This window comes from Haemaphysalis longicornis, unplaced genomic scaffold (genome assembly GCF_048455015.1).
Source record: "Haemaphysalis longicornis isolate Haplotype H1 unplaced genomic scaffold, Haemaphysalis longicornis Haplotype H1 scaffold_7, whole genome shotgun sequence".
NCBI classification, from domain to species: Eukaryota; Metazoa; Arthropoda; class Arachnida; order Ixodida; family Ixodidae; genus Haemaphysalis; species Haemaphysalis longicornis.
This window is the reverse complement of record NW_027526422.1, coordinates 46,675,200-46,703,111: the sequence shown is the minus strand read 5'-3', so window position 1 is coordinate 46,703,111 and position 27,912 is coordinate 46,675,200. Positions and strand designations below refer to the sequence as shown.

The 27,912-nt window shown below is 49.1% G+C and overlaps 2 protein-coding genes across 2 annotated transcripts in view; both read left to right on the top strand.

Moving 5' to 3' along the window:
* LOC144145499 (RUS family member 1) overlaps positions 1-27,912 on the top strand; it is a 273,889-nt gene that overhangs the window by 61,219 nt on the left and 184,758 nt on the right. The gene's annotated exons all lie outside the window — the stretch shown is intronic.
* LOC144146280 (iris-like) lies at positions 2-27,812 on the top strand. Its single transcript, XM_077678242.1, has 6 exons — positions 2-207; positions 8,896-9,121; positions 13,334-13,613; positions 16,969-17,290; positions 25,572-25,740; positions 27,462-27,812. The coding sequence occupies exons 1-6, from the start codon at positions 2-4 to the stop codon at positions 27,810-27,812; spliced, it is 1,554 nt and encodes a 517-aa protein (XP_077534368.1).

The window sequence follows — 27,912 nt, the reverse complement described above, 5'->3', positions numbered from 1 at the left end:
CATGGGGCAGCAGGGGAGCCGGCCCTCCGCCGCCAAGCCCGAAGCGTCGGACAGCCCATCGAGGGGCGTCTCACCAACCGCAAGCGTCATCTCGGGAAGCTTGTCGGCCTCGTTGAGGAGGAACAAGACGAAGGCCTTTTATGAATATTTATCCCGAAAAAGCGTCACCGCCCTTCCGGACGAGAGCAGGCGACTGACTCAAGTGTGGTAAGTGGCCGCTCGGGTTCTGCGAACACTTTATGATTGCCCGCAAACCTTCATGTGCATGTTCGGGCTGCTACAGTGTGTCCAAACATAATTCAAACACAGTGCAATTTTCCCAGCACTGTCATTCCAGAACGTTGATGCCAGAACGTATTACGAGCTATGATGAGGAGCCTTCCTGGCTCGCCAACGCTTTTCGTGAATACAGCTGCAGAAAGAACTTGCTACATGCGCTTCGGTTGTACCCGACGCCCACCGAGTCACCATACGTGGCAGAGGGATGCAGACGCCGCCTCGTACCCATGGAAAAGAGAGCCTTTATTGTTGTTACACGCTATTTATAACCGGGGTGCGGTTACTGATGATGACTGTGGAAATCGGCCACCTTAGCACTGTGCCCCCCTGGTGGCATGAACATAACTAAATTACACAACACCACATACCCTCTTCCCAAAAAGGGGCAGCACGCATTCACTGCAATGTCTCGTAAGTCATATTGGGCAAGCCACGCAGGCTTGCGTCGGTCTCTGGCGGATCGCCGTGGAGCCTCACTTTCAGCACTTGCCTCAGTCCCACCACCGAACACGTTCCTTGGTGCACTCATGACGGTGACATCAACACTCGACTCGGCACACCAGCACTTCCAGTTGAAGTTAGAACTGCCGTTCTCTTGGTGCTGGCCGGGGTAGTAAGTCGTTTGAACATCTGGGTACTCGGGGCCTGTGCTGCTGTGGAGCCGGAAGTCCCGGGGGAAACGCAGGTTGCATCCTTGTCAGGATTCCAGGCTGCAGTGTATGTCAGCCGCTCGCGATTCCAAACGCGACCGTCGCTCAGCTCGTACGTGTCCTCATGTTGGGGCCGGACTACGGTGAAAGGAGGTGAATATGACGGGGAACCATTTGGCCGATGTCCCGGTAGCTTAATCCGAACTACTTGTCCTGCACTCAATGACGAATGTTTGTCTGCACGACGTCGATCCGTATAATGTTTGTTTGCAAGCTGTTTCCGAGTTATCCTTTGCTTGACGACTTGAAGCTCCACCGCTTCCACCTCAGGAATACTTCCAGTCGGTCCTGCAGCGAGATCGAGCCTGGTCCTTGGGTGCATAGAGTTTTATACTAATATATACTAGAGGGAAGTCTGTCGCTGCAGTCGCGGGCCGCCGTGGATGGCGCCATCGCTGCAAGCGACGTTCCTCGCCTGCTTGGCTTAGCTAGCCATACGGCTGCTTTTTTGTCTCGAAAACAAAATCAACGAAAAAAAAGTAACATTTTTTTCTTGTTCATCCTACATTAAGCTCCTAAAAAACTACTGACATTTTGCAGTTTCAATTTCATCATAACAAAAGAAATTTTATGAACCATTTACGGTAATATTGTTGTTTTTTTTTTGCAGCCAGAGCCAACGTTTCAGCTTGTTCATGAGCCATGCCAAGGACAAGTGGAACGTACCTGCCGGGTACATGACGGAACGCTCGCTGAAGCGCGGCTCCCCTAGACAGTGGCGCCAGATTTCCCTCTAGTATATATTAGTATGAAACTGTATGCTTGGGTGACAGAAGGTTTCTGGCCCGTAGTTGCATGCGGGGTGCAGCGGTAGATCCCAAGGTACTCCGTGACAGCCTCCTTTAGTGGGCGGTGTTCCTCCGAACACACCTGAACGTAGTCCTTTAACACACGATTAAAGCGTTCCATTTGTCCATTTGATTGTGGATGATAGACTGCAGAGTATGTGTGGTGGATACCTTTATAGCGCAAGAATTCTTCAAACTCGACGGAAGTAAATTGTGGTCCATGGTCACTCACTATCTCCTTCGGATAGCCTTCATGGCTAAATATACTCCGCAGAAAAGACATCGTCGTCGCTGAAGTGACGTTAGAGGTGAACCCTACTTCTGGCCACTTGCTGAAGTAATCTACTAAAGTAATGGTAAAACGACAGTCCTGAAGAGCCCTTGCGAAAGGACCAACGATGTCGATGCCTATCTTCTCCCAAATTGCTGAAGGAAATGGTACCGGCTGCATTAGCGGCGCAACTGGCTTTGCTGATTTGTCAACAGACTGACAAACGTCACAAGACTTTATCAACTGTTCCACGTGCTTATACTCATGCCAGGCCACCAGTATTTTTCTCGGAGCCGTTGCTTTGTACGCGTGATGCCTGGGTGTGATTCATTGGCTATACCCAGAAGTCTGCTCACCAACGAAGAAGGTACCACGAACTGTCCCCTCGAAGCAGCAGGTCCTTCATCACTGAGAGTTTGTCCCGAACCCTGTAGAAAGGCATTGCTTCCGGAGGCAGCGTCTTGGCTGATGGCCACCTGGAAGTTGTCCACTGCATCACTTGGCAAAGTACAGAATCCTGCGCAGTTGCGGTTACGAATTCCTCGTGAGTTAAACACGAAGAAACAAAGCAAACAACATCTTCCGGCTTCGTACAGGCTCCCTTTTTGTCCTGCGGTAACCGGGAAAGGACATCTGCGACAGTGTTTGCAGTGCCCTTGTTGTATTCTATTGTGTATTGTTTGCCAGCAGTCTGGCATGCCATCTGGCAATCCTGAAAGGCTGACGGCCCGCTCCATTTGCACCGAGCAGCGTCGCCAGTGCCTGGTGGTCCGTGCGTAACGTGAAGTGCCGGCCCCAAAGGTACCTTTTCCAATGCTCACATGCCCACATGCAGGCTAGTGCTTCCAGTTGGCCTACCGAGTACTTGGCTTCAGCCGGTGTTAGGCGCCTTGATGCAAAAGCAATGGTATGCAGGTCATCACCCTTCTGTTCCTGGAGTACAACTCCTATGCCAATGCCAGAAGCATCTGTTGTAACCACTATTTCCAGAGCAGGGTCAAAAAGCTGTAAGCAGTTACTTGCCAAGAGGAGCTTCAGCTGGTCAAAACAGGCTTGCCTTTCCGGCGTCCAAGTGAAACCTACTCCCTTCCGTAAGAGCTGTTGTAGAGGCTCAAAGAGGTTAGCATAGTGTGGTATGAATTTTGCATAATACCCAACCATGCCAAGGAAAGAGCGCAATGTTGCTACATTTGGGGGGGCTGGAACTGTCTGGATGGCCTCTACATTGCTCACGAGTGGGTGAACTCCTTCTTCGGTCACTCTGTGACCCAAAATGTCAAGCTCCTTCACTCCAAAAATGCACTTTTCATTCAGTTTTAGCCTAGCATGGGACATGCACTTCAACACCTGCCGAAGGCAGGCGTCATGCTCTTGTTTTGTGCACCCAAACACAACAATGTCGTCAATGTAGCAGAGAGTATTTTTACAGCCTTGCAAGATTGCAGTCCATCATTCTCTGGAAAGAAGCTGGTGCCGAAGCGAGTCCAAAACAGACACGCTTGTACCTGTACAGCCCATGCTCTGTGATGAAAGCAGTCAGGTCCTTGCTGTCTGGGCTAAGTATCACTTGATGATAGGCAGAGGTCAAATCCAGTCTTGAAAATAACTTTGCACCATGTAACTTGTGCAGCAACTCTTCTGTGTGGGGCAGGGGAAATGAGTCCACAATGATCGCTTTGTTAGGTTCCCACAGGTGCACACATATCCTTGTTTTCCCGTTCTTTTTCTTCGTTACAACTATTGGGAATACCGAAAGGGCACTGTAAATTTTCTCAATCACATCTGCCTGTTCTAGCCGATCCAGTTCAGCTTCCACAGATTCCTTCACCGCAAAAGGCAAGCGTCGTAGTTTAGCGCTTACAGGAGCAACCTCCTTACGTATCCTGACTTTATGCACGAAACCCTTTGCAAGACCCAAATTGCCGTCAAACGCGCCAGATAACTGGGATAGCAGGTCAGGAGAGAGCCCTTCCGGTTTACACGAAGTGTGGAAGCAGCTCAGTGACGTACCATTTATCTGTAGTTGCAGTGTGTTGATGGCGTCGATGCCCAGGAGATCTGTGCCTTGTGGTACCACGTAGAACAGGAGTTGAGCATGCCGGTCCCTATACTAGACTGGAGTGGCAAAGCATCCTTGCATGTTGATTTTACTGCGTGAAAAATCGAGCAATGTCGCCGATGTTGGCTGGAGTGGTGGTGGAGGCCTCAGTTTGCTGTACGTGTCAGCAGCAAGAATTGAAACTGCAGAACCCGTGTCCACGAGAAAATCGACGGGCGTTTCTTGAACCTGTACTTGTATGCGCACTCCAATGCTCTGTTCCCCGTTAAGTTGTAGTACGCTGAAAGCTGTTGGATCGCAGTTCTGGACTTTTTGCACAGCGAGGGACTGTTTGCTATGCTTCTCGCTACGACAGACTCTCTCGAAATGGCCTACCTTGCCACAATTGTTGCAGGTCTTGTTACTTCATTACAAACACTAGAATTCGATAAGTGTTTCGCACAGCCGCAGCGAAAGCAAGTCCTCCTGTTTTGTCCTGACGAGGCACGTTCGGCTGGCCCTGGCGCCTGTTGTGCCAGAGCGCCTGGCCCAAAGGCGTTGCACGAGGCGACGCGCCGACAGCGAGGCTGAGTCACGCCTCTCCCTTTCGTCGCTGCGGCGCGGCCGAATCCTGCATCTCGAAACGCTGCGGCGCGGCCGAATCCCGCATCCCAGGACGCTGCGGCGCGGCCGAATCCCGCATCGGCGAACGACCAAGCAAGGGCATGTCGCTACGCCCGGAGGCGAGGTCACGCAGACGGTGGTGGCGTCGCCCTCCCTTTCCCCATCGGCGGCGCAGCTGACTCACCGCTTCGCTACCATTCGTCGGAATTCAAACTTCAGGCAGCGAGAGCTCTGATTGGAGCTATTTGAACTTCTCGGGGCCCCAACGAACTTCCCGGGCTATAAAAGAAGCCCGGAGGCTCTCATCGTCGGCATTCTTCGGCGGCTTCTCTCCGGCACCAGTCTCTTCGGAAGCACCGAGTGAAAGGGTGCTGTCGCCTTTGTGCGAATGATGTAACGTTTGCTTACCCTGTAAATACTGTATATAAATGTTATTTCAACTCTTCGTCGGCTCGAGGACTTCGTCGCTCTGCTCTGCGCCGCGTCGATAGCGGACGGAGCAAGGCAACATTGCTACACCGGTGACTGCGCTCGGGTGGCCAGTCGCAACAGTGGTGGCAGCGGTGGGATGGCTGATTCCCAACATCGGTGACGAGCAGGAAGGCGAGTCACAAACTGGCGACCGCCCTGGGATAGCAACTTCCCAACAGTGGTGGCAGCGGTGGGATAGTCATTTCCCAACAGTGGTGGCAGCGGTGGGATAGTCTTTCCCAACACGCCAAACGCTTATCCACTTTTTGCACGTACCCTACAGGGCTAGCAGAAGACATCTCCTTGGAATATTTTGAGGCTTCTTCGATACTTCGAGGAATTGTGAGGGCCCTGTCCAACGTCAATGAGGAGACTTCCAAAGTAGCCGCTCCCGAAGTACGGGGTCGCTCGTCTTTGCTACGAGTTCGTCGCGTATGAACTCGTCGGCCCTGTCATTAAAGGCGCAGGCAAGTGAAAGTTCTCGCAGCGCAGAAACAAACATGTCCACGGTCCCGCCCGGCAACTGAACGCCTTGACGAAAACGCTGGCGTTCAATGACAACGTTAGTACTTGCTTCGCAGTAGGCCTCGAGCGTCTGTAGAGCAGTCTTGAATTCGCCGTCGTCCTCCGTAGGTTGCTTCTCTGGTAGCATGTAGTATATTCGTTGTCCCTCGACCCCCAGGAAATGTAGAAGGAGTGCCTTGCGGCATGGTAGCAGGTACGCGTCGCTTGCCGACGCTACGAGGTAGAAAAAAAACGTATAGTTCTCGAACAGCCGGCGCCATTGCGTCCCTGGTGTGGCGGGCCTTCCCGGTGTCGATAGAAACGGTGGCGGCGGCGTCAGTGCCATTGAAGAAAATTGCAGTATGCCGTAGTTGAGTACTGACGTGGCGCTCCGCCCACAGCCGAAAAGGGTTACCTCGTCGCCATTATGTTCCGACGCCCACCGAGTCACCATACGTGGCAGAGAGGTGCAGACGCCCTCCGTACCCACGGAAAAGAGAGCCTTTACTGTTGTTACACGCTAGCGGTTACTGATGATGACAATGGAAATTGGCCACCTTAGCACTGTGCTCCCCCTGGGGGCATGAACATAACTAAATTACACAGCACAACACCTTCTATAGACGCTGCTTTTCGCTCTAACCGGAGGCAAAACTTTCAAGTCTCTTAGATAAAGTCAGGTTGGAGGCGGATCTACCACCATCCAACCTATCGCAGCAGTGAGAACTCAGGCGCTGCGTGGCGCAGTTTCACTTGCAGCAACCTTCAATATCAGCAAGAGCGGCGCCCTTTCGGTATCGCAAAACGACGTGTGTAGCTACTCAAGGAAATCAGTGTCCAGGATACACTACCAGAAAACTATGTTAACTCACTTATAAGTTTGGTTGGTTCACATGTCGGTAAGCTGCTCTGAGGAGTGCAGCGCGAGACGTGTTTGAATGCTCGCAAAGTTCACGCGGGAACGAAGACATTCAGTGCGGGCTTGCTACAAAGCCCCTCCTGTTACACCGCTCGCGCCTTTGCCACGCATTCTTTCAGTTCATATGCCCTGCAACCGAGGTGTAGCCATGGGTGGTGTTTCAGCGTCAGAACGCCTTCCAAAAATTATTCATGCAGAAAATGACAAATATATTGTGCGGGCGTCAAGCACAGACTCTTTCTTTTAATGAGAACTCTGTTTAAAGCGCGAGCTTGGTCCGTCCGCATTCGCCTAAAAAATACCAGAAGAAATACCGAGCGCACGCGGGCGTGCCTCTTGTGAGGAGCGCCCGGCTTCGTCAGGGCTTGTGCGTGGGCTTGCGCCATGTGAGGAGCTCACAAAAAATACAATAAAAATAGAGAGCGCACGTGAGGGTGCGCCTCGAGACGAACGCCCGGCATCTTCCAACTCGACCTTCGAGAGCACTGTGCCCATCGTTCATGGCCTGATCTTTCGCGTGCTCTGCTCTTCGCTTGTCCACGTGCTTTCGACGCTCAAGTTGGATTGTATTGCATTTGAAGCGTTTTGTATTATTATTGCATTGATTGCTACCGTAGGCGGTGGGTGGACCTTCTATTCCGGTAGTCCACGCTGTATTGCCACCGCCCGGGCAGGCGTCACAATAAACTTCTGATCCGCGCGAGCTGGCCACTGCTTAGCAAGCTCTCCCATTGCTCAAAGGTGTGTGGTTGTGGTAAGTCTCCGTCTGGAGTGGTGGTCAAATGTGTGCGTCGACCACACCTATAGGATGGATGTGGGAGCGGCAGGCCCATGCGGGAAGCTGGGTAGTGATGAAGGATGTCAAAGTAGTTTTGTGACAGGGAGTGCAGGACCGGAGGGCTGCTAAGTGGTTCGTCTTCTTCCCCTCGTGGCAATTCCCGCTGGGTAAGGTCGCGGGTAGTTCCATATACCACCTCTCTCTGATGTGACGCATGGGATGGGATCCATAGAATCGGGTCTGCGGCAGTTCTGGTCGTTGTTGGAGGATGGTCGACGCGACAAGGCCGGTAATATTCCCTGTTGCAAACCGTCGACAGGATATCTTTGAGTCGGTGAGCACGGTAACGTTGGAGGTCGGGGCTGCACCACTGCTAAGGCAATGGCCGCTTCTTCAGCAATACCGCAAGTTGGGCTAGTTTGTGCACGATCGAAAACTTCAAAGTGCACAAAAAATGGGGACAAAGAGGAGCGACACACACAAGCGTTTGTGTGTGTCGTTCCTCTTTGTCCCCGTTTTTGTGCGCTTTGAAGTTTCCGCTTCTTCAGCTGTACTTGTAGAACCAGTAAGAAATGTTGCTGTAGCCAGTGTGTAGCCATTCGCCCTGACTACCGCAGCCGTATGTGCATTTCGCAAGCGGTACCTTACGGCGTCCGTGTATACATGCTTCAGGGCCTGTAGCATACCTCGCTGTAAGAAGGCGTGCGTGGTGTCGCCTGCAGCCAGCATTCTAAGTCGGGTGCATGTGTTTCGGAAGCACAGCAACGGTCGCGCCGACGCCGAGCTCGCGAAGCTGCAGGTTGCCGCCGGTTCATGCGCCTGCTAACGCGGTTCACTTTGGGAAAGGTATCAAAGCCTGCAGACAAAACGATACCGGCCGGCAAATCATGCAGAACTTTCAGGGGCAAAATCAGAGTCCATGTGAGGTGAACTACAGGGGCTGAATGGAGAGGGGCCCCCAAGTCTGCTGTTTCTCCAGAATTCCACCACTAGGGCAAGCTGCTCCAATTATTTTATTTGTTTATTTCGGTGTCGTATAACAGACCCCGAAATATACTTCTGGCTACGCCACTGCCATGAAAAGACACTTTAGCAGCTCCTACGCCACGCGTCGGCTGCCACTGCTTAGTCCGCGTTGCGCAAGTGCCCAGACATGAACCAATACCGGCTATTCTAAATGCCGCTGCGCTGGGTGCAAGCCCCTGCAGGAGGAAGTCATTGTTATATTACCAAATAATTTTAGATGGCAGGACAGGCAAGAGAAATATTCATTGTCAAAGGCTAGGCTATTGGGGAGTTTCTCCCATGCTGCCTACTGAAAGAGTGATGACGATGACCGGTGACGGTGAGACAATTACCTACGCACGAAGAAGGCACGTAGGAACTTCGCTCGGCGGGGAACATTTGCGCTTTGAGCCTTGCCCAGGTATTGTACGATAACATAAGATGCATGTTCCCCTAGTGTTCGCTGTCAACGCTTTCGACATTGGTACAAGCATGGGCGTTCCCGCAGGGCGCCTCCGAGCCTGAAGTCGGACTTCGAAACGGTTGTGACCCGCGGCATCGTCCAGCTGGGTGTGGAACTGCTCCGGCAGGTGCGTCGCTCGGGAGCCGCCGACGGCAACGTGGTCCTCTCGCCGTACGCCGTGGCCAGCGCCCTGGAAGAGCTCATGGTGGGCGCCAGCGGAGATGCGGCTGCGCAGATCGCTGCAGCGCTGCGCGTGCCGCCCGGAAGCCGCGTGAGTACATCCCCCGCAACGACGCCTACTAAACACGATCGTCTTTCTATCGGGCTACTTAAACCCGGAAATATCTCGCTGTCCGTAAGTACGCCTGTCAGTCTGCCCCTCGATTCAGCCTTCCAACAAGAGTTAAGCGAATTCTTGAACGACAGGTTTATATAGGCAACGTGTTTATATAAGCGATATGGTTAGTGCTGACACCGACCACTGACGAGAAATCCGGCGCAAGATAGGTATGAGCTGGGGAGCATTCGGCAAGCACTGCAAATAATGCAAAGTAAGCTACCTCTATCACTCAGAAGAAATGCATACAACCAGTGCATAGTGCCTGGGATGACATACGAAGCTGAAACTTGGCGCCTTACTAAACAACTGGAAAGCAAACTTAGATCGGCTCAACGGGTCATGGAACGAATAGTGATAGGAGTAACACTCAAGGACATGAAACGAGCTACCTGGATCAGGGAAAAAACTAGAGTGGGAGATATCATAGCTCAAAATTTTAAAAATGAATGGACTTGGGCTGACCATGTAGTGACACGAACCGACAACCGGTGGACAATTAGAGTAACAGAGCGGATACGAAGAGACTGTTCTAGAATAAGGGCAAGGCCAATAACACGATGGAAGGATGAAATACGGAGATTAGGTGGCCGACAGTGGACTCGAGTGGCGCAAGCCAGGAGGGGTTCGAAGTCAGTGGAAGATGGTATTCGCCCTGCAGTGGACCTCACTAGGTTGTTGTTGTAGTTGTTGATGATGATGATTAGTGTGATGATGATGATGGTGTAGGCAAAAAATTTTCCAAACCACTACTTGCAGAAACACACTTCCTACTAGTCAACACGATTCAGGAAAAAGAAAGCTTTCGGCATTTTTTAGGCAATACGTCAATGCATAAGTGCTGTTCGCAGTGTTCTGATTAAATACACGTGCATGGCTGCATAATTTTCGCGATACGAAATAAGAAAATACGCCTTGAGCAAAGTGTTTTCAGCCGAAAATACAAACAGCGCTCGCCCGAGCCCGGACTTCATGGCAGGGTTCCATGTTTAACAGTAACAACTGATTCCAGCACAAGCAGTGGAACGCGGGAAAGTTGAATTGACTTTCGCGCACCTCCTCTGTGCTTATCGTGGGAGGGTGGAAAGGGAGGCGAAGAGCAGGAGAGGTGGGCGGAAGAGAGAAGGGAGGCGTTTACGTGGGAGGGGCGGCAGTAGGCATCGTCTTTTGACGACGTCTGCAGCGGAGCGAGCAGATACACGGCTAACGTTTAAAGCAACATTTCCCTGGCGTTCTACAAGCACCAAGAAGGGGTATTGCGTCCGCTTTGACCGCATCCGCATTTACAAGTTCTCGCGGAAGCCGTAGGGAACACCGAGAGGAAATTTCCAACGAACAATGCATGTCGTTGTATACTGTCATTCTCTACTGCCTGCGGTATGAAGTCCCGAGCGTTACTTGATGCAAAGAGCCGCCGAGACACATTTGCATTAAAGGGACAGTTGGTGAACACAGTACAGTCGAACCTCGTTATACCGATCACTAATATAGCGAATTATCGGATATAACGAACTAAATACAGTCAAACCCGGCTATAACGAACCCGGATAGAGCGAATTATGCTATATATCGAACAAAAATATTTCAGTTACGGAAATACATGGGAAACATATTCCTTATAACGAAGTTCACATCCGATATATCGAACACTAATATAGCAAATTATCGGATATAACTAACTAAATACAAAGTTTGTTTGGTCCCGCTTCATTTCAACGATACTTATTCTTTTTATAACGAAACCAAAACCTCGAGAGCCGCGCGAGATCGGCTATAACGAACAAATATTTGGCTTCCGCGAGGCTCAAAACTCGAGAGCTTGCATATTGAACTCAAAATTTAAAAAAAAAGTGGGACAAAACAACCATTTTTAGTAGCTTGAAAAACTCCACACGTAGAAGAAAAACTTCGTATCTTTCAGACTGTGAAAAGCAACCAAGCGAAGGCCACATCCTCTTTCAAGTAAATAAGAACGCAGGCCTGTCTCGCCGATCGAGCTTTGTTCTGTTGTAATTTCGCGATCTCAGGTTCCGGTCTGTTTAGGTTGAAATGCCACAAGGAGACAGATAAGGATTACCTCGTTTATAGTGGGTTAGAAGCCTAGAACAATGTGTTTTTATCTAGGATTGTTGCGCGATCCAGATTGCCGATTTATGACACTCGATGTTTACCTCAAATGTTACGGCGAATATCAGATATACGGCCTAATTTGTTGCCTCAAAACTTTATAACGGGGTTCGTCTGTATAGCCTTTTGAGCGGACTATTTCTAATCCCCCCGCATTAGGTCTGGGGAATTGATCTATAACAGGTTTCTTTCAAAATTAAAGGTGATGCAGCTGTTGGTCGTGGCCGGACTATGTTTCAAGCTGCTAAGACATTACGACAACTAGCAAGTTAGTAAAATCGCCAACTGCTAACGGTTTGCTCTAATAAGTAGCCTCGAAAATTGCCAAAAGACAGTTCTTACAGTGTACATTACAGGATACTTTTGAGACTGTACACTTTTGAGACTGTACTATTATGAGCAATATGAAAGGGAACACGGAAACGCATAGAAAACACCCTCAGACCCAGATAGATATGCGTGATGCGCAGCGGCCGCCGTTGGAAACAAAGTGGAAAGGGGGACGCTGTTCTAACAACTGTTCCCATTCCCGCTGTGCGTCTTATCGGCTGTCGGACGATACCATATTATCGTCGAAATGACGTTAGCTGCTGCTTTGTAGAAATCCCATCGTGGTGGGAGTGCCAACAGTTAGTGGAAGAGCGCCCTCCTTCCCCCTTTCATTTTCACAGCGCCATCCGCGTATCGCTCCGAGTCTGTTTCGAGGCTGTTTGCCACGCGTTCCTGTGTTCCCTTTCATATTGCTCATAATAGTACATTACTAATTATCCGTGGTCCCTTCAGAGGGTCCGCAAGTACAGCTTAAAACTTTGGTCAGTTTGAAACAACTTTCCATTGGTAGCTCTGTCAGCTATATTCAGACCACGAAAGACGCTGTTTTAACTTAAGGAACGGTAGCAATATTGAAAAACTTTCAAATTTCGCCACACAGTGAAGTAATGTTGGCAGGAGTGGTGCTTGATGGGCCCACACCAAAAACATTTTTATCAGTGTAATAGCTGCACCTTCACGTTAGAGTGGCACGATCAAACGGAAGTACAAGCCCTCTACAATCGTCCAGTCATGTTTTTAAGTGCGAAGCACTTCTTAGTCGGACCTACTCCTTCCACCGCCGTCCGTCGCCCGCAGGTGTTATCGCGCCCTCCTCTCCTTAGCAACGGCGCGGTAGCGGAGGGAAGGCGTCCATAGCAACGGCGCAGTGACGTCACTACACCATGTGATGGCGCGCGTCTCGCCGTGACGTCACGCGCTCGCGCCTCCCTCCCCTTCCGCGCGCCGTGACGTCACGCGCTCGCGCCTCCTCTCCCCTCGCTCGGCTGCCGCTGCGCCGTTGCGCGCGTTCGCTGCCCTCTCCCCTTCGCTCGCCGCGCTCGCCCCGCGCCTACTCTCTCTCAGTCGCCTGGCTCGGCGCGGCACACTCCCCTATATATGCAGCAATAAACGGCCAGACCTCCGTGGGTCGGCTCGCGCGTGCTCTCTCGCTCGGCTCCTGTAGTCGCGCGCGCGTCTTCGTCGTGCGTGTGTGTGTGCGTGATTACATTCCCTCTCGAACATCTCTCGAACATACACGTTAATTCACCAAGATTTCCGCAGAGGGTCAAACGAGACATGTTAAGCCGAACGTGATCACGAGGGGGTGTTAATGTAACTAACGGGCAAAATGCCACCAAACTTCAACAAACTCCCCCTCATAGCATCACCCCGTGCTTCGCACTTCCTCATACTCCCCTTCGGGGAAATGCGGGGGAATTTTTTTATGTGTGTGGTGGTATAGGTTGACGGACATCGATCGCACAGACAAGGTTCTGAGGGGTCATAGAAAATAGAAATGCCACCGAAAGTTGCTGGGGAAGTCACCACTGCTTCATCTGTTATCCTTTATACCCCGATCATTTGTTTGAACTTCTCAACAGAACTGGTATCAAGTTACTGGGACAAAGCATTCTTTTTAACCGACCAAACTTGTATTCCGCCTGCATGGCCCCTTTAAGCAAAAGATATTCGTGATTTCGCATGCAGGTGAGTGCGTACTTCATCAACCGCGACCGAGATATGCCGAGCCGGGATCCCACCGACGGTCGCAAGATATTCGACATGGCGTACTTGAACAGCATCCACCACGACGAGAAGGTGGCCACCATGGACACCTCGCGAATCGAAGAGGGGGAGGAAGAACCAGTGCGCCTGGACCGCTTTCGCTGGGACTTCGCCGAGAACGCCGAGAAGAGCCGGGCCGAGATCGACAGCTACGGGCGCCTAATCGCCAGTGCGTTCGACGCCGACGAGATCATGCCGAAAGGTGGGTCTTGGCGCGTCTTCCAAGTCATCACTCGGTTATGCTACCAACCTGTATACTCGCGATTCCGTCATAGGCAACACAACTAGAAGAATGCACACCCCTATAACTTTCAACCTCGATTGAATCATTCATGATCCCATTCAATCCACAGCAGGTGCTGCTATTCGTTGTACTTGTTTCTTCCGGAAAGTGCGTGTTCCTAAGAGCGGTAGTTTGAGGAATATCACCCACTATGGCCTATATGAAATTTCCTTGCGGCGAAGTGATGCCGTTGGTCCGCCTATAGCGTTATTCAAGCGAATAGTGCCAGTATATACTTACCTATCCTACTTTCAAAAAGCATTCCTTCCAATATCTGAATAAATTCTCCGTACGCCTCTTGGCACGTCGGCAGAGCCATTAGCCGCTCGTTCGTGGTTTCAACACCAAGTACGTTGCACTGGAAATTTGTGGGCGGCTACTGCGCTGGGCAGGCGTACTCTACATTTTCGGGTACTTTTTGCGAACAATACCAATGGGCGGTAAGCCCTGTATTTCTACGCTTCCCTGTGTGCGTGTCTATTTACCACTAAACGTATTTAGTTTAATCGCGTTCATTTAGTTTTCTGTGCTGCCTGCAAGCTTTTACGGCACTCAGGCAAAAATTCTTGAATCTCACACGCGCAATGATAAATTGCAAACAGTGAAGTCACCTAGGTGTGCAACACGAGAAAATTGTCTCCTTAGCTTAACATATTCATTGTCACCGAGCTTATACCCGAGCAGTTTCAATCAAGTCGAACGTGATTCAACTTAAACCTATTTCTTTCCTCCTTGTTTTCAAGCACCATCAAGAACTCATAATAACGCGCCACAAGTTCCACCAAATAATTTGTGGGTAGGATAAAAGCTGATAGCACGCCGTTGAAGGTGTTGGAAGAAACGAACGAAGAAGACGGCAGTTTACGAATTACGATGGAAAGGGGCCTTGTAGGAGTGGCAATGGGTCGAGCGCTCTTGAAAAGTCAACCACGATTCGTTTCAGCCCGGACTGCAAGTCCCCGCGAGACTACAATGCTACTCAACCTGTTTTCCAGAGGGTTGACCATCGACAGACTGTCATCATGAACTATGGCACCCTTACGGGTGGTCCACTATAAAGTGAAGAAAGCAATGAAGACGGGAAGCGTAGCTCCGGTGTTCATAACTGTCCCTTGTCCCTCTGCCCTCACTAACGCTGGTTAGTGATTAAAGTCCCAAAGGCGTGCCGTGAGGAGCGTATGGCGCCGATCCCTTTCTTGCGCATCACTCCTGGGGCCACTCATCCCACTATGAGAAAAACCCGAGCAAACGCAGAGCGGACGTGATTCTGCGACTCACGAGTGTTAATTGGGCTGCACGGTTGCACGCCGCGCTACTACTTAACCTCGATGGCTTAATGGGTAGAGACGATAAAATACAACATCATTTAATTTGAAAGAGCTAGCTTCTGGTAACTCACTGAGCTCCATCCCAGCCACGAAAGACTTTTTTAACTGAGAAAACCGAGAAAATGCTGAAAAACTTTCAAATTTCGCGCTATACTGACGTGTTATGGGTAGGAGTGACGCATTATGGGCCATCACTAAAAAATAATTTTACATTTCGTAACCGCACCTCAGCATTCACGTGATGAGAACAAACGAAACAAGAAACCCCGCTGCAATCACTCGGACATATTTTATGTCGTGGCTTAGATCAGTGACCGCCAATCGCACAAACAATATTCTGTGACGTCACAGAAAGTGGCTGTGGATTCATCACAGCTGCATCTGTTTTCCCTAATATCTCCATCATTTCTTTGAAGATTGTCACAAAATGGCATTGTTGTTATCAAGACGAAGCTATCTTTTTAATTACCCAACCTTGTATTTCGTCTACATGACCCCTTTAATGAGGAGAGGGCGCTATTAAAGCGGGAAAACGATGTTATACAGTTAAACCTGGATGTAACGAAGCTCATGTAACCAATACCTGGATTTAATGGAGTTTTTCGATTCCCCATTTCCAGCCCATTGAAATCCATGTGTTGCGCCCTCTATGTAACGAAGGCATTGGGACATTTAACCTCGATGTTACGAATTCTCTAGTCTGATAAGCCATTGTTGTTTGCTCATTTTTGTGAAAAATCGGTTGCCAAAATGTACTAAGTTGGCAAATTTCGGACGCAAAGCAAACTACCACACGATGCCACGTTTGAGTGTGCTGTCGATGAGATGCTCGGCCTGCCTGTCGGCGTGCAGTCGTGCGTCTCCACAGCTATCTGTGGTGTCGGTTTCGTCGGTGATGAGTTCCGCTGGCAGAAAACGAGAAGTCTTGTCATTTCAAGACAAGCTCGCAATTTTAAATGCCGTCTTTGCCGGTGAGAAAGAAGAATGTGACAACCCGCTACAGCACTTTTGATTGCGGAGGAGAGCATCAAGTTTGCGAAAAGGCACCCCTTCAGCATACGTTTGGTCCTTGAAACGCGTTAAGGCACCGAAAAGTGTCAAAAGGCAAAAGTGGTACTTACGTTAGGTGCTTCTTTGGAGTGCCGTGTTGTGACTAGGCTCATGCAAAAACCGCGCAATTTTTCACTCTGAAATAAATCCTTGCTCACCGTCACTGACGTCTAGTGCCCCAATTTCGTTTATGATTCATTGACTCGAGCCTTACCTCGAAACCTGCATGTAATGAAAACTTGGGAATTTTTGTCAACTTCGTTACATCCACGTTTACTACATCCTTATTTCGCCCAGCGTAAGGAGCTAGCTGAACGGGAAGCGAGTGGGGCGTGCAGAACGCCTTCATTTCATTTCGTACGAGCGTGACGATACAGATGCAGCGCCACAGTGACAAGGATGTTACTCATCATGTGGTGCACCGATCTTTTCTCAACTCTTTGCGTTAGGGGTGGACCGAGGAGCGAGATCGTGACACCAATATTCACCCGAAGTGAGACGCCATGACCGCGAGAGTAGTTAAATTGCTTGGGAAGTGGCCTCCATGCTTCCATTACACCGGCACGTAATGGAGAGAATTGGGAAGGACCCCTGTCTCCTAACAAGCCTGCCGGATCAACGCAGAGAAGTTGAACCTCAATAAGTTACACTGAACTCAAAGCCTTCGTTGGGAACTCGACACAGGTCATTTCAATTAGTTCGCTCCCGTTATCACTCACTCGGATATGCGCGAGTGTAACTCCAGCAACCACAGGCACAGGCGGCGTCCATCCGTTCCCACCTTCCTCCTACCCTTGAGGGAAAAGAGGAGGAGAAAACAGAGGCCGGATTTTAATTCATTCGCACCCGTAGTAACCTGCCCATTTTAATCCTCTTTGGCATCGGTCATAACGTAGGCACCATCTCGCCTTCGTCGTCGGTGTGCTTCCTGAGCGTGCTTGACTTCCGGGGTTCGTGGAAGCTGCCCTTCGACGCCTGCACGTGCACGCGGGACGTCTTCCACGAGTCCGCCACTGTCTCGTCGGACGTGCTGATGATACACATGACAGGCCACTTTCGCGTGGCCCACTGCACCGACCTGATGGCCAGGGCGCTCGAGCTGCCCTACCAGTCTCCGGGCGGCGGCGACGGCAGTGAATCGGACACTAGTGACTCATCGGGGTCAAGCACACCTTCGCTCCATGCAGACGCGCCCCTGCCCGCCTCCAACGCGTTCGCGTGAGCACTGCATAACAGTTCACTTCATTGAACTCGCCTCCGATTCCACCGGCGTCCTTGCACGTTGGCGCCCAAACCAGCCGTTGGCTTTGGGTGGATTACGTACACTGAACGAATACCGCAGCGCTAGTAATAGCAGGAATGGATCGGCGAAAGTAGAAGAAAGGTGTTGCGTAACTTGACCCTTTAGCGAAGCGTGCTGAGAAGACGATGCTGATAGAACTAAAAATGACGTTAATGCGGGCTTGCTGGTGCATAACTAAAAGTTCGATATCGGCGCTTAGACGGGACAAAGAAAAGGCGAGACGAGACTGGGCACTGTACTGGACTGGGACCAGGCACGTAAAAGACGAGGTGCCATAAAAGGCGACAGGACACAGTGCCCAGTCTCGTCTCGCCTTTTAAATGCACAGCATTTCAGTAACTCACGATGTCACCCTCGTTGACGTCCGTAGTCCGCACCCTCCCTACTATATATAAAAAAAAATACTATCCGGCGCCCCGATCCCTCGACCCTGCGGGCGGAATGCAATGTACATGGTGCTCTACCCACTGCGCCACAAAGCCGACACAGGATGGGACACTACGAACGCGCCTTATATCGTTGACTTATTCAAATTACTGCTGACGAGCGCTCTCTCGTCAGCAGTTGCCACAAGTGCAACAACATTACCGTAACGCAAACTACTTAAAGGGACAGACAACCGATTTTTGTCGAGTATACATCCCAAATGAAAGGGCATCACTTAAAGCACCTTGACGAGAAACGGTTTTGCTGATAACGCTCTAGAACTTTTTAAATCGAATTTTCTGATCTACGAGCCGTATGTGTCCCTCCCAAAACTAATGCTGGCAACCATGATGTAGAGTAGCTCGGCAACATACTTTTGTCTGTATGCGAAATAAAAAACGATATTTAAAAACTTGTTCCCAGCTAAAAAAGTGTGAATCGCAGGTTTGCTGTTCCTTTATGTGTTTTTTTAATGCAAGGGTCCATTTTGCACGAATGCGCCATCTGTTGGGGTAGACGATAGGTAGAATCTGGCTTCACGTTGTGGAGACGGGAAGTTCGATTCTCCCCGGGCGCGACTTTTTTTTTTTAAGCTGCCGTTGGCGTATTTGGAGACTGAAATCCAATATTTTGGCAGAACAAATTCCCCTGACTCAGACAGAATCGTCAAAGCTCCTTCGCTGGGTCTGTTTACTGAACGCTGCCGTTGATTCTGGGCATGGTGGCTCAGTTAGCCACACTGAGAGCAACCCAGCGGCGGCGGGCGGCGTGTCTTTAGAATTTTCAAAGTAATGTTTAGAAATACATATACTATTTAAGCTTGTACAAATACTTGTGTTAAAATGTTTTCAATACGTAAATAAACGTTTCAGCAGTTACAGTAGCTGCTAGTTTGCAGGTCACGTGACAGGGACACATATTGTAGTGTCAAGTTTCGACACTACGAACCGCCACCCTTCCGATTTTAGGAAGTTTGCTGCCAAATTAAAATTATCTCCGCCAGTTTGTTTAAAAATTGCTTGTTGTTACCGGGCTATATAAAACGCTGGCTTTCATATGAGCTAGAGAACATATACGCTACAAAAATTGGTTGTCTGTCCCTTTAACGTCGTGCGCCCCCGGAAATGCTCTGCATTTGATCGTGCCCCTCGCGAGGGGGATGTTTCACTGCGTCTTCTCTCGGTCGCGGGACCTGTGGCGCCATCTGGCAGAGGCGCAGCACAACTCGTAGCACTTTGAAAAGATGCGGCGCCAGTTTTGGATTCACTCCCCTTTCTTTCCTCTTCGCCTTGGATTTGGCACCTACTTTCGCCGTGAAAAGCGGTGTGCATGGTGTCGGGCCTTCAAACAAAAACAATTTAGTTATATCGTGCCGACCAATCATTTGGGTCATTCCTAGAGGCAGAAAACCTGTCACAAGTCATTGGCTAAGCCTGCAATCAATGACAGTCCAGTGTTAATGGCGCGTCTGATGCTACGTTCAGCCCATGCTCTCTTTTCTTCTACGCCTTTACAATAAGCATGCTTGGGGTACACAAGTTTAGTACACGTAGCAGCACGAAAAAAATTGAGTATTTGCGTGAATTTCTTCAGTATGCAACTTTCGTCTCGCTCTCTGCGCCTTCCCGCCCTCTGCTATGCTTGTAAATGATATGGCGAGCTCTTCGCATGCGCTTCGAGGTTCCACTACTTTTTTTCTGTGTCCCATTTCAGCGCTGTTATCGAACTTTACCCACTGATAGAACTAACTTTATATGGGAGAGAGCAAGACAGGGGGGCGGGGTCAAGAAAGCAAGTGTGTATCTGCTTAAGGATGGAGGCAATGTTGTGCGAGCACAGCTTGTAAAGTTATCCTCAGAATTTCTGAGGACTCTGAAGTCACCCCTCGCCTTACATAAACGTCAACAGAATTCTTAATCGTAAGATGGGGAATGTGAAAGCGCTCATCAATTACAGGAGGTTATTGCACGCAAGTTATTTATAAGAAAATAAACCTATAACAAATCCCCAGATTACCACAAACCATGAGAACAAGTCAGATTTGGGAAAAGTTGTCAGTGCTTCTCAATGCTTAACGCCCATGTTTAGTTCATGGGTGAGCATATGGTATAGAAACTTTCAATGTTACTAAGCACTTTGAAAGAAACTTTCAGTCAACTCACAAACGCTTTGAGAAAAGCTATGCCGGGAGAAAGTTTAGGAGTAATAAAGGAGCGTCAAGTATTTACAAACTCGCCAAAGAAATCTGAGCTCATATTCAGAGATAGGTGTTGCGCCGGTCATGCGAGGTGGAGGATTCCCAACCGGTGGACAACGTGAGCAGCAGAATGTCCTACGAGGAACGAGGCAAAGACAAAATCAAAACCGCAGTCGTCAGATAAGAAGCACGTTTTGTTTATATATACAGCGCGGAGTCACAACGAAATTACCTGCCAGCGCTTGTTGAAGTGCGAGGCACCTGAACCGGAGCTTCGTCGTCCTAACTTAAATCTGAAGATCCCACATCATTGCTTGACGCCTCACTGCTCCTGGAATTAGAAAATGGGGTTCGGTCGGCACCAGAATCCCGGGACGCTCGCCGCCGAGTCTGTACACAAAGCAGCCGCGTCGGCGGATTGCCTCGAAAGCGCGTCATCCCTATTTCATATTTGCAGCGCTTTCGAGGCGCTTTTTCAAAGAAAGTGCTACGAGTTGTGCCGCGCCTCCGCCAGATGGCACCACGGGTCCCGCGACCGAGAGAAGACGCAGTGAAACATCCCCCTCGCGAGGGGCACGATCAAATGCAGAGCGTTTCCGGGGGCGCACGACGTTAAGTAGTTTGCGTTACGTTAATGTTGTTGCACTTGTGGCAACTGCTGACGAGAGAGCGCTCGTCAGCAGTAATTTGAATGAGTCAAGGATATAAGGCGCGTTCGTAACGTCCCATTCTGTGTCGGCTTTGTGGCGCAGTGGGTAGAGCACCATGTACATTGCGTTCCGCCCGCAGGGTCGAGGGGGCGAAACCGGGCGCCGGATAGTATTTTTTTTTATGTAGTAGGGAGGGGTGCAGTGCGGACTACGGACGTCAACGCGGGTGACATCGTGAGTTACTGAAATGCTCTGCATTTAAAAAACTGAGAGGTGTTATGTGTACGGAATTGATTCGGATACAAGCATAAAAGCTGTTCGCCGCCTACAGAAGTCCTTAGTCTGCTTTACCATGTATATGAGGATGATCACCACACTAATGGCGATGACCGCGGGGCGCGAGTATGATGATGGTTTAAGTTTAATGGCGCAAGGCCGACATGGGCAAAGAGCGCCAAATACAAAGTTATTTGATAAGGAGGGAAATCGGATAAAGTCAGTTAAATACTATGAGCACGTCTGGTGTAAAGGGCCAGGGTGAAGAACGTAAAAATTTGTCATTGTGTTCCGACGTCACCGCCCCCGTTGTCCTCCTCCACATAACGTGTTCCGTCTACTCGAGGGATCCTAATATAAAAATTGTAACTGCATCTTAATCTATGAATCCCGGTGCTTAGAAGAGTGTAGCAGTCACGAGTCGTGGAGCACCATACCATTCTTTGCTAAGTAGAATGTGGAATGAGTAGGGAGAAGTGTTGAATCACGCGCCATTGTGGCGCTTAAGTAGTGGTATCCATGTACTAAAGAGGCAAAGCAAACGATGATCCTGTAGGATGAGCCAAGCCAAATGAGTACAAAACTCCGATAGTCACACAGAAAACAAGCGCTGCAAAAAACAGGATGGGGTGTGGACAGGACAAGCGCTAACTTTCAACAAAATGTTTATTGCAGAACCAGCGCACATAAACACGTCTGGCTAGCACGAAGAGAGGAGGAAGCAAAGAAAAACATCAAGACGATGGGCGAAGCAAGAAAAACAGTGACGTGCCGCCAATGACAAGAAATCCAGCTCAAGTTTCGATAAGGCTACAGACGTCCTGCTGACGCCTTGATCACCAGATCTTGCAATCTCTGTCGCTTCTACAATTTTTCTTGTCAGGCCCGAGCGGTGAAAATACAGGACCGTCGTTTGGTCGTGCAGAGGATGACACGGGTTTTCCCGAGACACATTTTTTTACAATGGGCCAGTTGCTGGCCGTCGGTGGCAACGCTACTGACCTTGTTCTGGTGCTATTGTAAGCGAACGTTTAAGCATCTGCCAGTCTGGCCGATGTAGTGTCTGCCACACGACAGAGGAATTTTGTAGACAACGCTACGTCGGCATTTAACGAAGGCGTCTCTGTGCTTGATAGCGCAGATCGGTTTCAGCGCACGCGTGGGACAGCTCAACCTGCACAATGCCAAAAGCTTGTTAGGCGCCGTGAACCGACCTTGACCCCTGAACGTTGCCCAACTTTCTTGAGATTATGCGAGATTTTATTTATGTATAGCATACCAGCTATCTTTTCTTTGACTCTTCTTCCTTTGTCCATCCTTGAACGTTGCCCAACTTTCTTGAGATTATGCGAGATTTTATTTATGTATGGCATACCAGCTATCTTTTCTTTGACTCTTCTTCCTTTGTCCATCCTTTAGTTTTCTGGACAAACAAAGAGCCAAACAAAAGATAGCTGTTATGCCATACATACATAAAATCACACATAACCTCAAGAAAGCTGGGCAACGTTCAGGGGTCAAGGTAGGTTCACGGCGCCTAACAAGCTTTTGGCATTGTGCAGGTTGAGCTGTGCCACGCGTGCGCTGAAACCGATCTGCGCTATCAAGCACAGAGACGCCTTCGTTAAATGCCGACGTAGCGTTGTCTACAAAATTCCTCTGTCGTGTGGCAGACACTACATCGGCCAGACTGGCAGATGCTTAAACGTTCGCTTACAATAGCACCAGAACAAGGTCAGTAGCGTTGCCACCGACGACCAGCTGGCGGCCCATTCTAATAAATGTGTCTCGGGAAACCCGTGTCATCCTCTGTACTACCAAATGACTGTCATGTATGTTCACCTCTCGGGCCTCACAAGAGAAACTGTAGAAGTGGCAGAGATTGCAAGATATGGTAATCAATGCGCCAGCAGGCTATCTGTAGCCTTATCGATACTTCAGTTGGATTTCTTGTCATAGGCGGCACGTGACTGTTTTTCTTGTTTCACCCATCATTTTAATGTTTTCCTTTCTTTCCTCCTCTCTTCATGCTAGCCAGACGTGTTTATATGCGCTGGTTTTGCAATATACCTTTTGTTGAAGGTTTGCTAAAATCTCTGCTAAAAAATGTAGCCTATAATTTATGCCTCCCCGGAAGTGCAAACATTTTCACGGCGTTACAATTGCCAAATTTTACTATGCTGTTAATGAAAACAATAGTGTTAAAGCATTTTTGGACGAGTGACTAGAAAGAAAAATGCATTCCTACGCGTAGCTTTAGACCAAGAGGTCTGTATCGGGTACCACGGTGTCTTACAAGGTATGGTAAAAGCGCTACTATGTTCCGTAGTCCTTCAATAAATTGCCACCCAGTGTATTTGAAGTGAACAGTCGTTGTAAACTGAAAAATCGCCTTCGTGCATTTTGCTGTGCAGTTGCCTAACTCTGCTTCCTGCTGATGCCCACCTCTGTCGGCTTGTTTGCTCAGTTTCCCGTCACTCTGTGGAAACCTGTAGCCTGTAATGGTTTTACAGTTCACCTTGTTTTGTATTCCAACTCGGGTTTATATTGTATCACTTGAATAGCCGATTCTGTTACTTTTATGCTCGGCTATGTGCACGGATTTCCCCTGCCTAGGCGCTGCTCTTCAAGCCTACTGTGGCTTTGGCAGGCCTGTGACTTTGTACAGTTTTCTGTTCTGTGTACTAAAAGTATTATTATTATTATTATTATTATTATTATTATTATTATTATTATTATTATTATTATTATTATTATTATTATTATTATTATTACCCCACTAAAACAAAGGTTGTCACCTACAGCCGGAAAACCCACCGTCTGCTGTTTTCCTACAGTATTGAGGGAGCTCCTCTGCAAAGGGTTGATGAGATTAGGGACCTAGGGGTGCTTTTCGACAGTACCCTCTCTTTTTCTCCTCATATTAGGCTCATCACCCGGCGAGCACTCCGAAGCCTTGGAAATGTGTGTCGGATTACAAAGGAATTCTCTTCTCCAGATCCATTTCTAATGCTATACAATGCAATATGTATACCACAGTTAAAATATGCTTCTGTTGCCTGGAACGGCATCTCCAAATCTAGTAGTGAATTAATAGAACGTGTGCAGAAGAAGTTTTTATCCATATTTAAGCACCGTCATCACAATCAGAGTTTTCATCCTGATTCTGACTTACCCATAGTCCCTTCCATCCCCTCCTTGAACTGCAGACGTATGCGTGCAGACCTTACATTTCTTCACAAAATTATTCATGGTGACCTTTCTTGCGCAGACCTGCTTAACTGTTTAGAGTTTAGTGTACCACAAAAGCCCACCAGGTCGCATCGCCCGTTCTTGACCGCTGCGCGCAACTCCAATCATTCTCCTGTGCGCAGAATACAGAATTGTTACAACCGCTTCTTTGAACGCCTTGACATCTTTCAGAAATCCTTTACAATTTACCGTACAGCGCTGTTGAATACAGTATGTTAAACACCTATGATATGTCTGTCGCTATTTTTTTTCTGGAATTTGGTTTCTCTGCGGTTGTGTCTATCCAACTGATAGTTGCCTATTTTTGAAACTTTATTGTCATTTGTTCATATTATCATTTGTCTCTACACTCCGTTGTTTTTGTTGTATTACTGTCAAACTTTGTTGCTCTGCCTGTTGTGTGGCCTTTACGACAGGCAGAGCAACATAGGCATCTTCTTTTTTTTATTTTTTACCTGTACCCAGGCTCCGCCTGTGCTGTATTTGTCATTTTCACTACTTCAATTTGTGTGTCTTGTCGCTTGTTTGTTTCTTGCTATATGTTTCTTGTATTTTGTTTTCATGAAACTACCCGTGCGCCAGCACTCAGGCCTCTGGCTGTTCCTGGGCACGTAAATAAACATGATTGATTGATTGATTGATTGATTGATTGATTATTAGGTAGTTTTAGCATGTCGTTACCGTGTTTGCGTTACCGTTTACCGTGTTGCCGGAAGCCGCTGGCGACGGTGAAGCCTATGCCGATAAGTTACCGTTCGCGGTAACTCTCGCGCTGCGCAGTCGACTCCCGGAAACACGGTAAACGGTAACGTAAACACGGTAACGATATGCTAAAACTGCCTATTGAAACTTAGCGCTTGTCCTTTCCCCTCCCCGTCCTCTATTTTTACTGCGCTTGATTTCTGTGTGACTATGAACCAACACGCCCAAACCTTTTTCCTTCTCTCTGATAGCTTGGCATTTTTTAGAAATGTTTCGACGACCAAATCTTGAACGGACGTAAAAACATGCGTGTCCCTATGTTTGCACTGCCTGAAGGGGACAGCATGTGGCGCATTCGAAAAAAGGTGATTACTGCTATGAAGCCCAGAAAAAAACTTGGATTTAAAGTTGTAACGTCAGCACCAAGTACAAAGTTGTCCTACTAGCCAACTTCACAGACGCGAAAAGTCCTTAGTTTTTTTAATTGTTTAGAGGAATGTTTTTAGACCCAATAGGAAGTACTGTGAGTGCGAGCATTCCCGTTTTTTTACCCTCTTTACACGTCCCCCTTCTTTCATCCCTCGTAACACTCTTCTTCCCAAGTGCGTAGTATAGTACTCGTTACAACTCCTTAAACTTCCTGCCTTTCCGTCTTTCGTATTTCCTCTCCTCCTCCTGTCCCAATTCCCGTAGATCTCACGCGCCTGCGCACACCGAGTACGTGATGGTCATCCTGCTTCCCGACGAAGAGCTCGACTCGATGGTGGGAAAACTGAGCACCGTGACACTCCTCCGCATCCTAAGTCAGCTCAGGCCCAAGGGCGAGGTGCACGTCAGCCTTCCCCTCTTCAAGGTTAAGCAGGTGAGACCAGAGCGACCGTTGGATACGGCCTTGTATTCCAAGGGGTGGCGGTAATCGACTACCATGGCAGAGCGCGCTTAGGGACCGCTTGGGAAACGGAACAAGAAAGCCGGGAGGTATATCAGGAAAAAGGAAACGGAGCAGCGTCGACTAGCCACACAAGTGAATCAAGGAGAACAAACGCTAGTCGTACATAATACGTGGCAGCTGTAAACGGACACACAAAATGTCCAACGTCGGAGAGGAAATAACAAATAGCTTCGGCTTATCTCAGCTATTTCTGTATATGCAAAGCAAACGCTTTGCTCAGCCTAGTTCAGTCCTCGCTCCACTTAATCAACATTTGATTTTGCTGTAATTATCGCACTATTTGTCCAAAGCCTGCTTTAAACGGATTTAAAAATAGTAAACCTTGGGCGGTGTAGGGATCAACCCATAGCCTTCTGAATGAGTGTGCAGCCCGCCACTCTCGCGGCACTCGGTTCCAGTGTACGGGGTGACTAAAAGGGGACCAAGAGAATGCCTTGTGGCAGGCTTCTTGTAAGCGTAGCGCAAAATAGAGACAAAGGAAAAGAAGACGCGAAGAAGAAAGCCATAGTTGGCAGCTGTGTCCTTATTCTGACCCGCTGCAGTGGCTGAGTGGCTATGACGTTGGGCTGCTGAGGCCAAGGATGTGGTTTCGATTCCCGGCCGCGGCGGCCGCTTTTCTCAGGGACGCGAAAACCGAAAACGCCCATGCGTTCGAGAATTCGGCGCATGGTATAGATCCCCAGGTGGCCCAAACTAATCCGGAACCCTCCACTACGGCGCGCCTCATCACCTGTATAGCGTCGGCGTGTTAAACTCCACAATCAATCCATCAATCATCTGTCCTTATTCTGTGCTGCATTAAAGGAATGCTTCATCAGGAAGCCAAACTTACCCTCTCGTAATGGCATTCTACTCCAATAACAGTACATGCAGCTCAACGTACAATGACTTTGATGTTTCTTTGCAACACTGTTAAGCACCAACGTCGCCACACATTGACGCTTAATATAGACGTGTTTGATTGGCCTGTGGCGATTAGAGCAGCATTCAGGAGCTTACGGCCCTTGCATGATTTCTTGTTGGCTGCGATGTATATCCTCCTATAATGACGTATACTCTCCTAAAATCCTCACCCGCCTACTCAAAGGGATTCGTTAATGACGATGGCAGCTTTCGTAGGAAGCTCGCGTGTGATTAACCAATAGGCAATTTCTGCGACTTAAAACATAACCAGCCGCAATACTTTCCTCCGCCGCACTCAGTCGGATGGCAGCGGCCGCCAGATGCTATAGCGGCCGTTTCACAAATTCTTATTGGCAGCAACCTTTCCGCTCGAAGGAGAACTCAGCTGCATCCGTTGACCGTAAATGCTTTCCCATTCACACACAGCAGGTCATAAGAATTACTTGGGCGTCCTCCGACTATTTTCAATATAAAGCTACGCATATGGCGGCAAGCTGGATTTTTTTTACTATGGTCCTTCGACTTCCCATGGGGAAAGTAAGTCGGTTGAAATTTGTTTTTACAAGGGGACTTATGTATACGTTCCCCTGTAATAACTTGAGAACAGCTTCGTCGCTCATATCTTCTGTGAGTAGGGCGCTCTCACTGCCACGATTTCTGTCTTCTTGGTGGCAAGGCCTAGACTCTAATTTTAACTGTGCTTTTTTCGGACCATCCGTATACGCAAGGTGCATGACCTCGGTCCGGTCTTGTCGGAGCTTGGCGTGGTCGACGGCTTCTCGGAGCGTGCCGAGCTGTGGGGCGCCGCCGCTGGGGAGCTTCGTGTCTCGAGTCTCCGGCATGCCGCCTCGTTCGAGGTGGCGCAAATGGCCGGCCGACCCAAGCCTAGGCGCAAGCGTCACCATGAAGAGGACAAACACGGCACATCGGTGACCCAGCGCATCGCGTCGCTCATGAAGCCATCACACGTGCACGAGCCGGTTCACTTCATTGTGAACAAGCCCTTCGTTTTCCTCGTCCTTGCCAAGCGCCCGGACACCTTTCTTATGCTGGGTTCCATGCGCAAGGTCGCCTGGTGAACAGCGTGGTATCACACCATGCGGGCTACGCTTAGCCACTACCCTCAGGAACCATTTTAGGATGACGTCATCGGTAAACTCGCCTCGAATAGGACGATCT

Excerpts from the sequence above, each read along its gene's own strand:
- LOC144146280 (XM_077678242.1), top strand. The coding sequence starts at position 2 with ATGGGGCAGCAGGGGAGCCGGCCCTCCGCCGCCAAGCCCGAAGCGTCG. Across the intron at positions 208-8,895 it reads AGGCGACTGACTCAAGTGTG|GGCGCCTCCGAGCCTGAAGT; the intron begins GTAAGTGGCCGC and ends GCGTTCCCGCAG. Across the intron at positions 13,614-16,968 it reads CGACGAGATCATGCCGAAAG|GCACCATCTCGCCTTCGTCG; the intron begins GTGGGTCTTGGC and ends GTCATAACGTAG.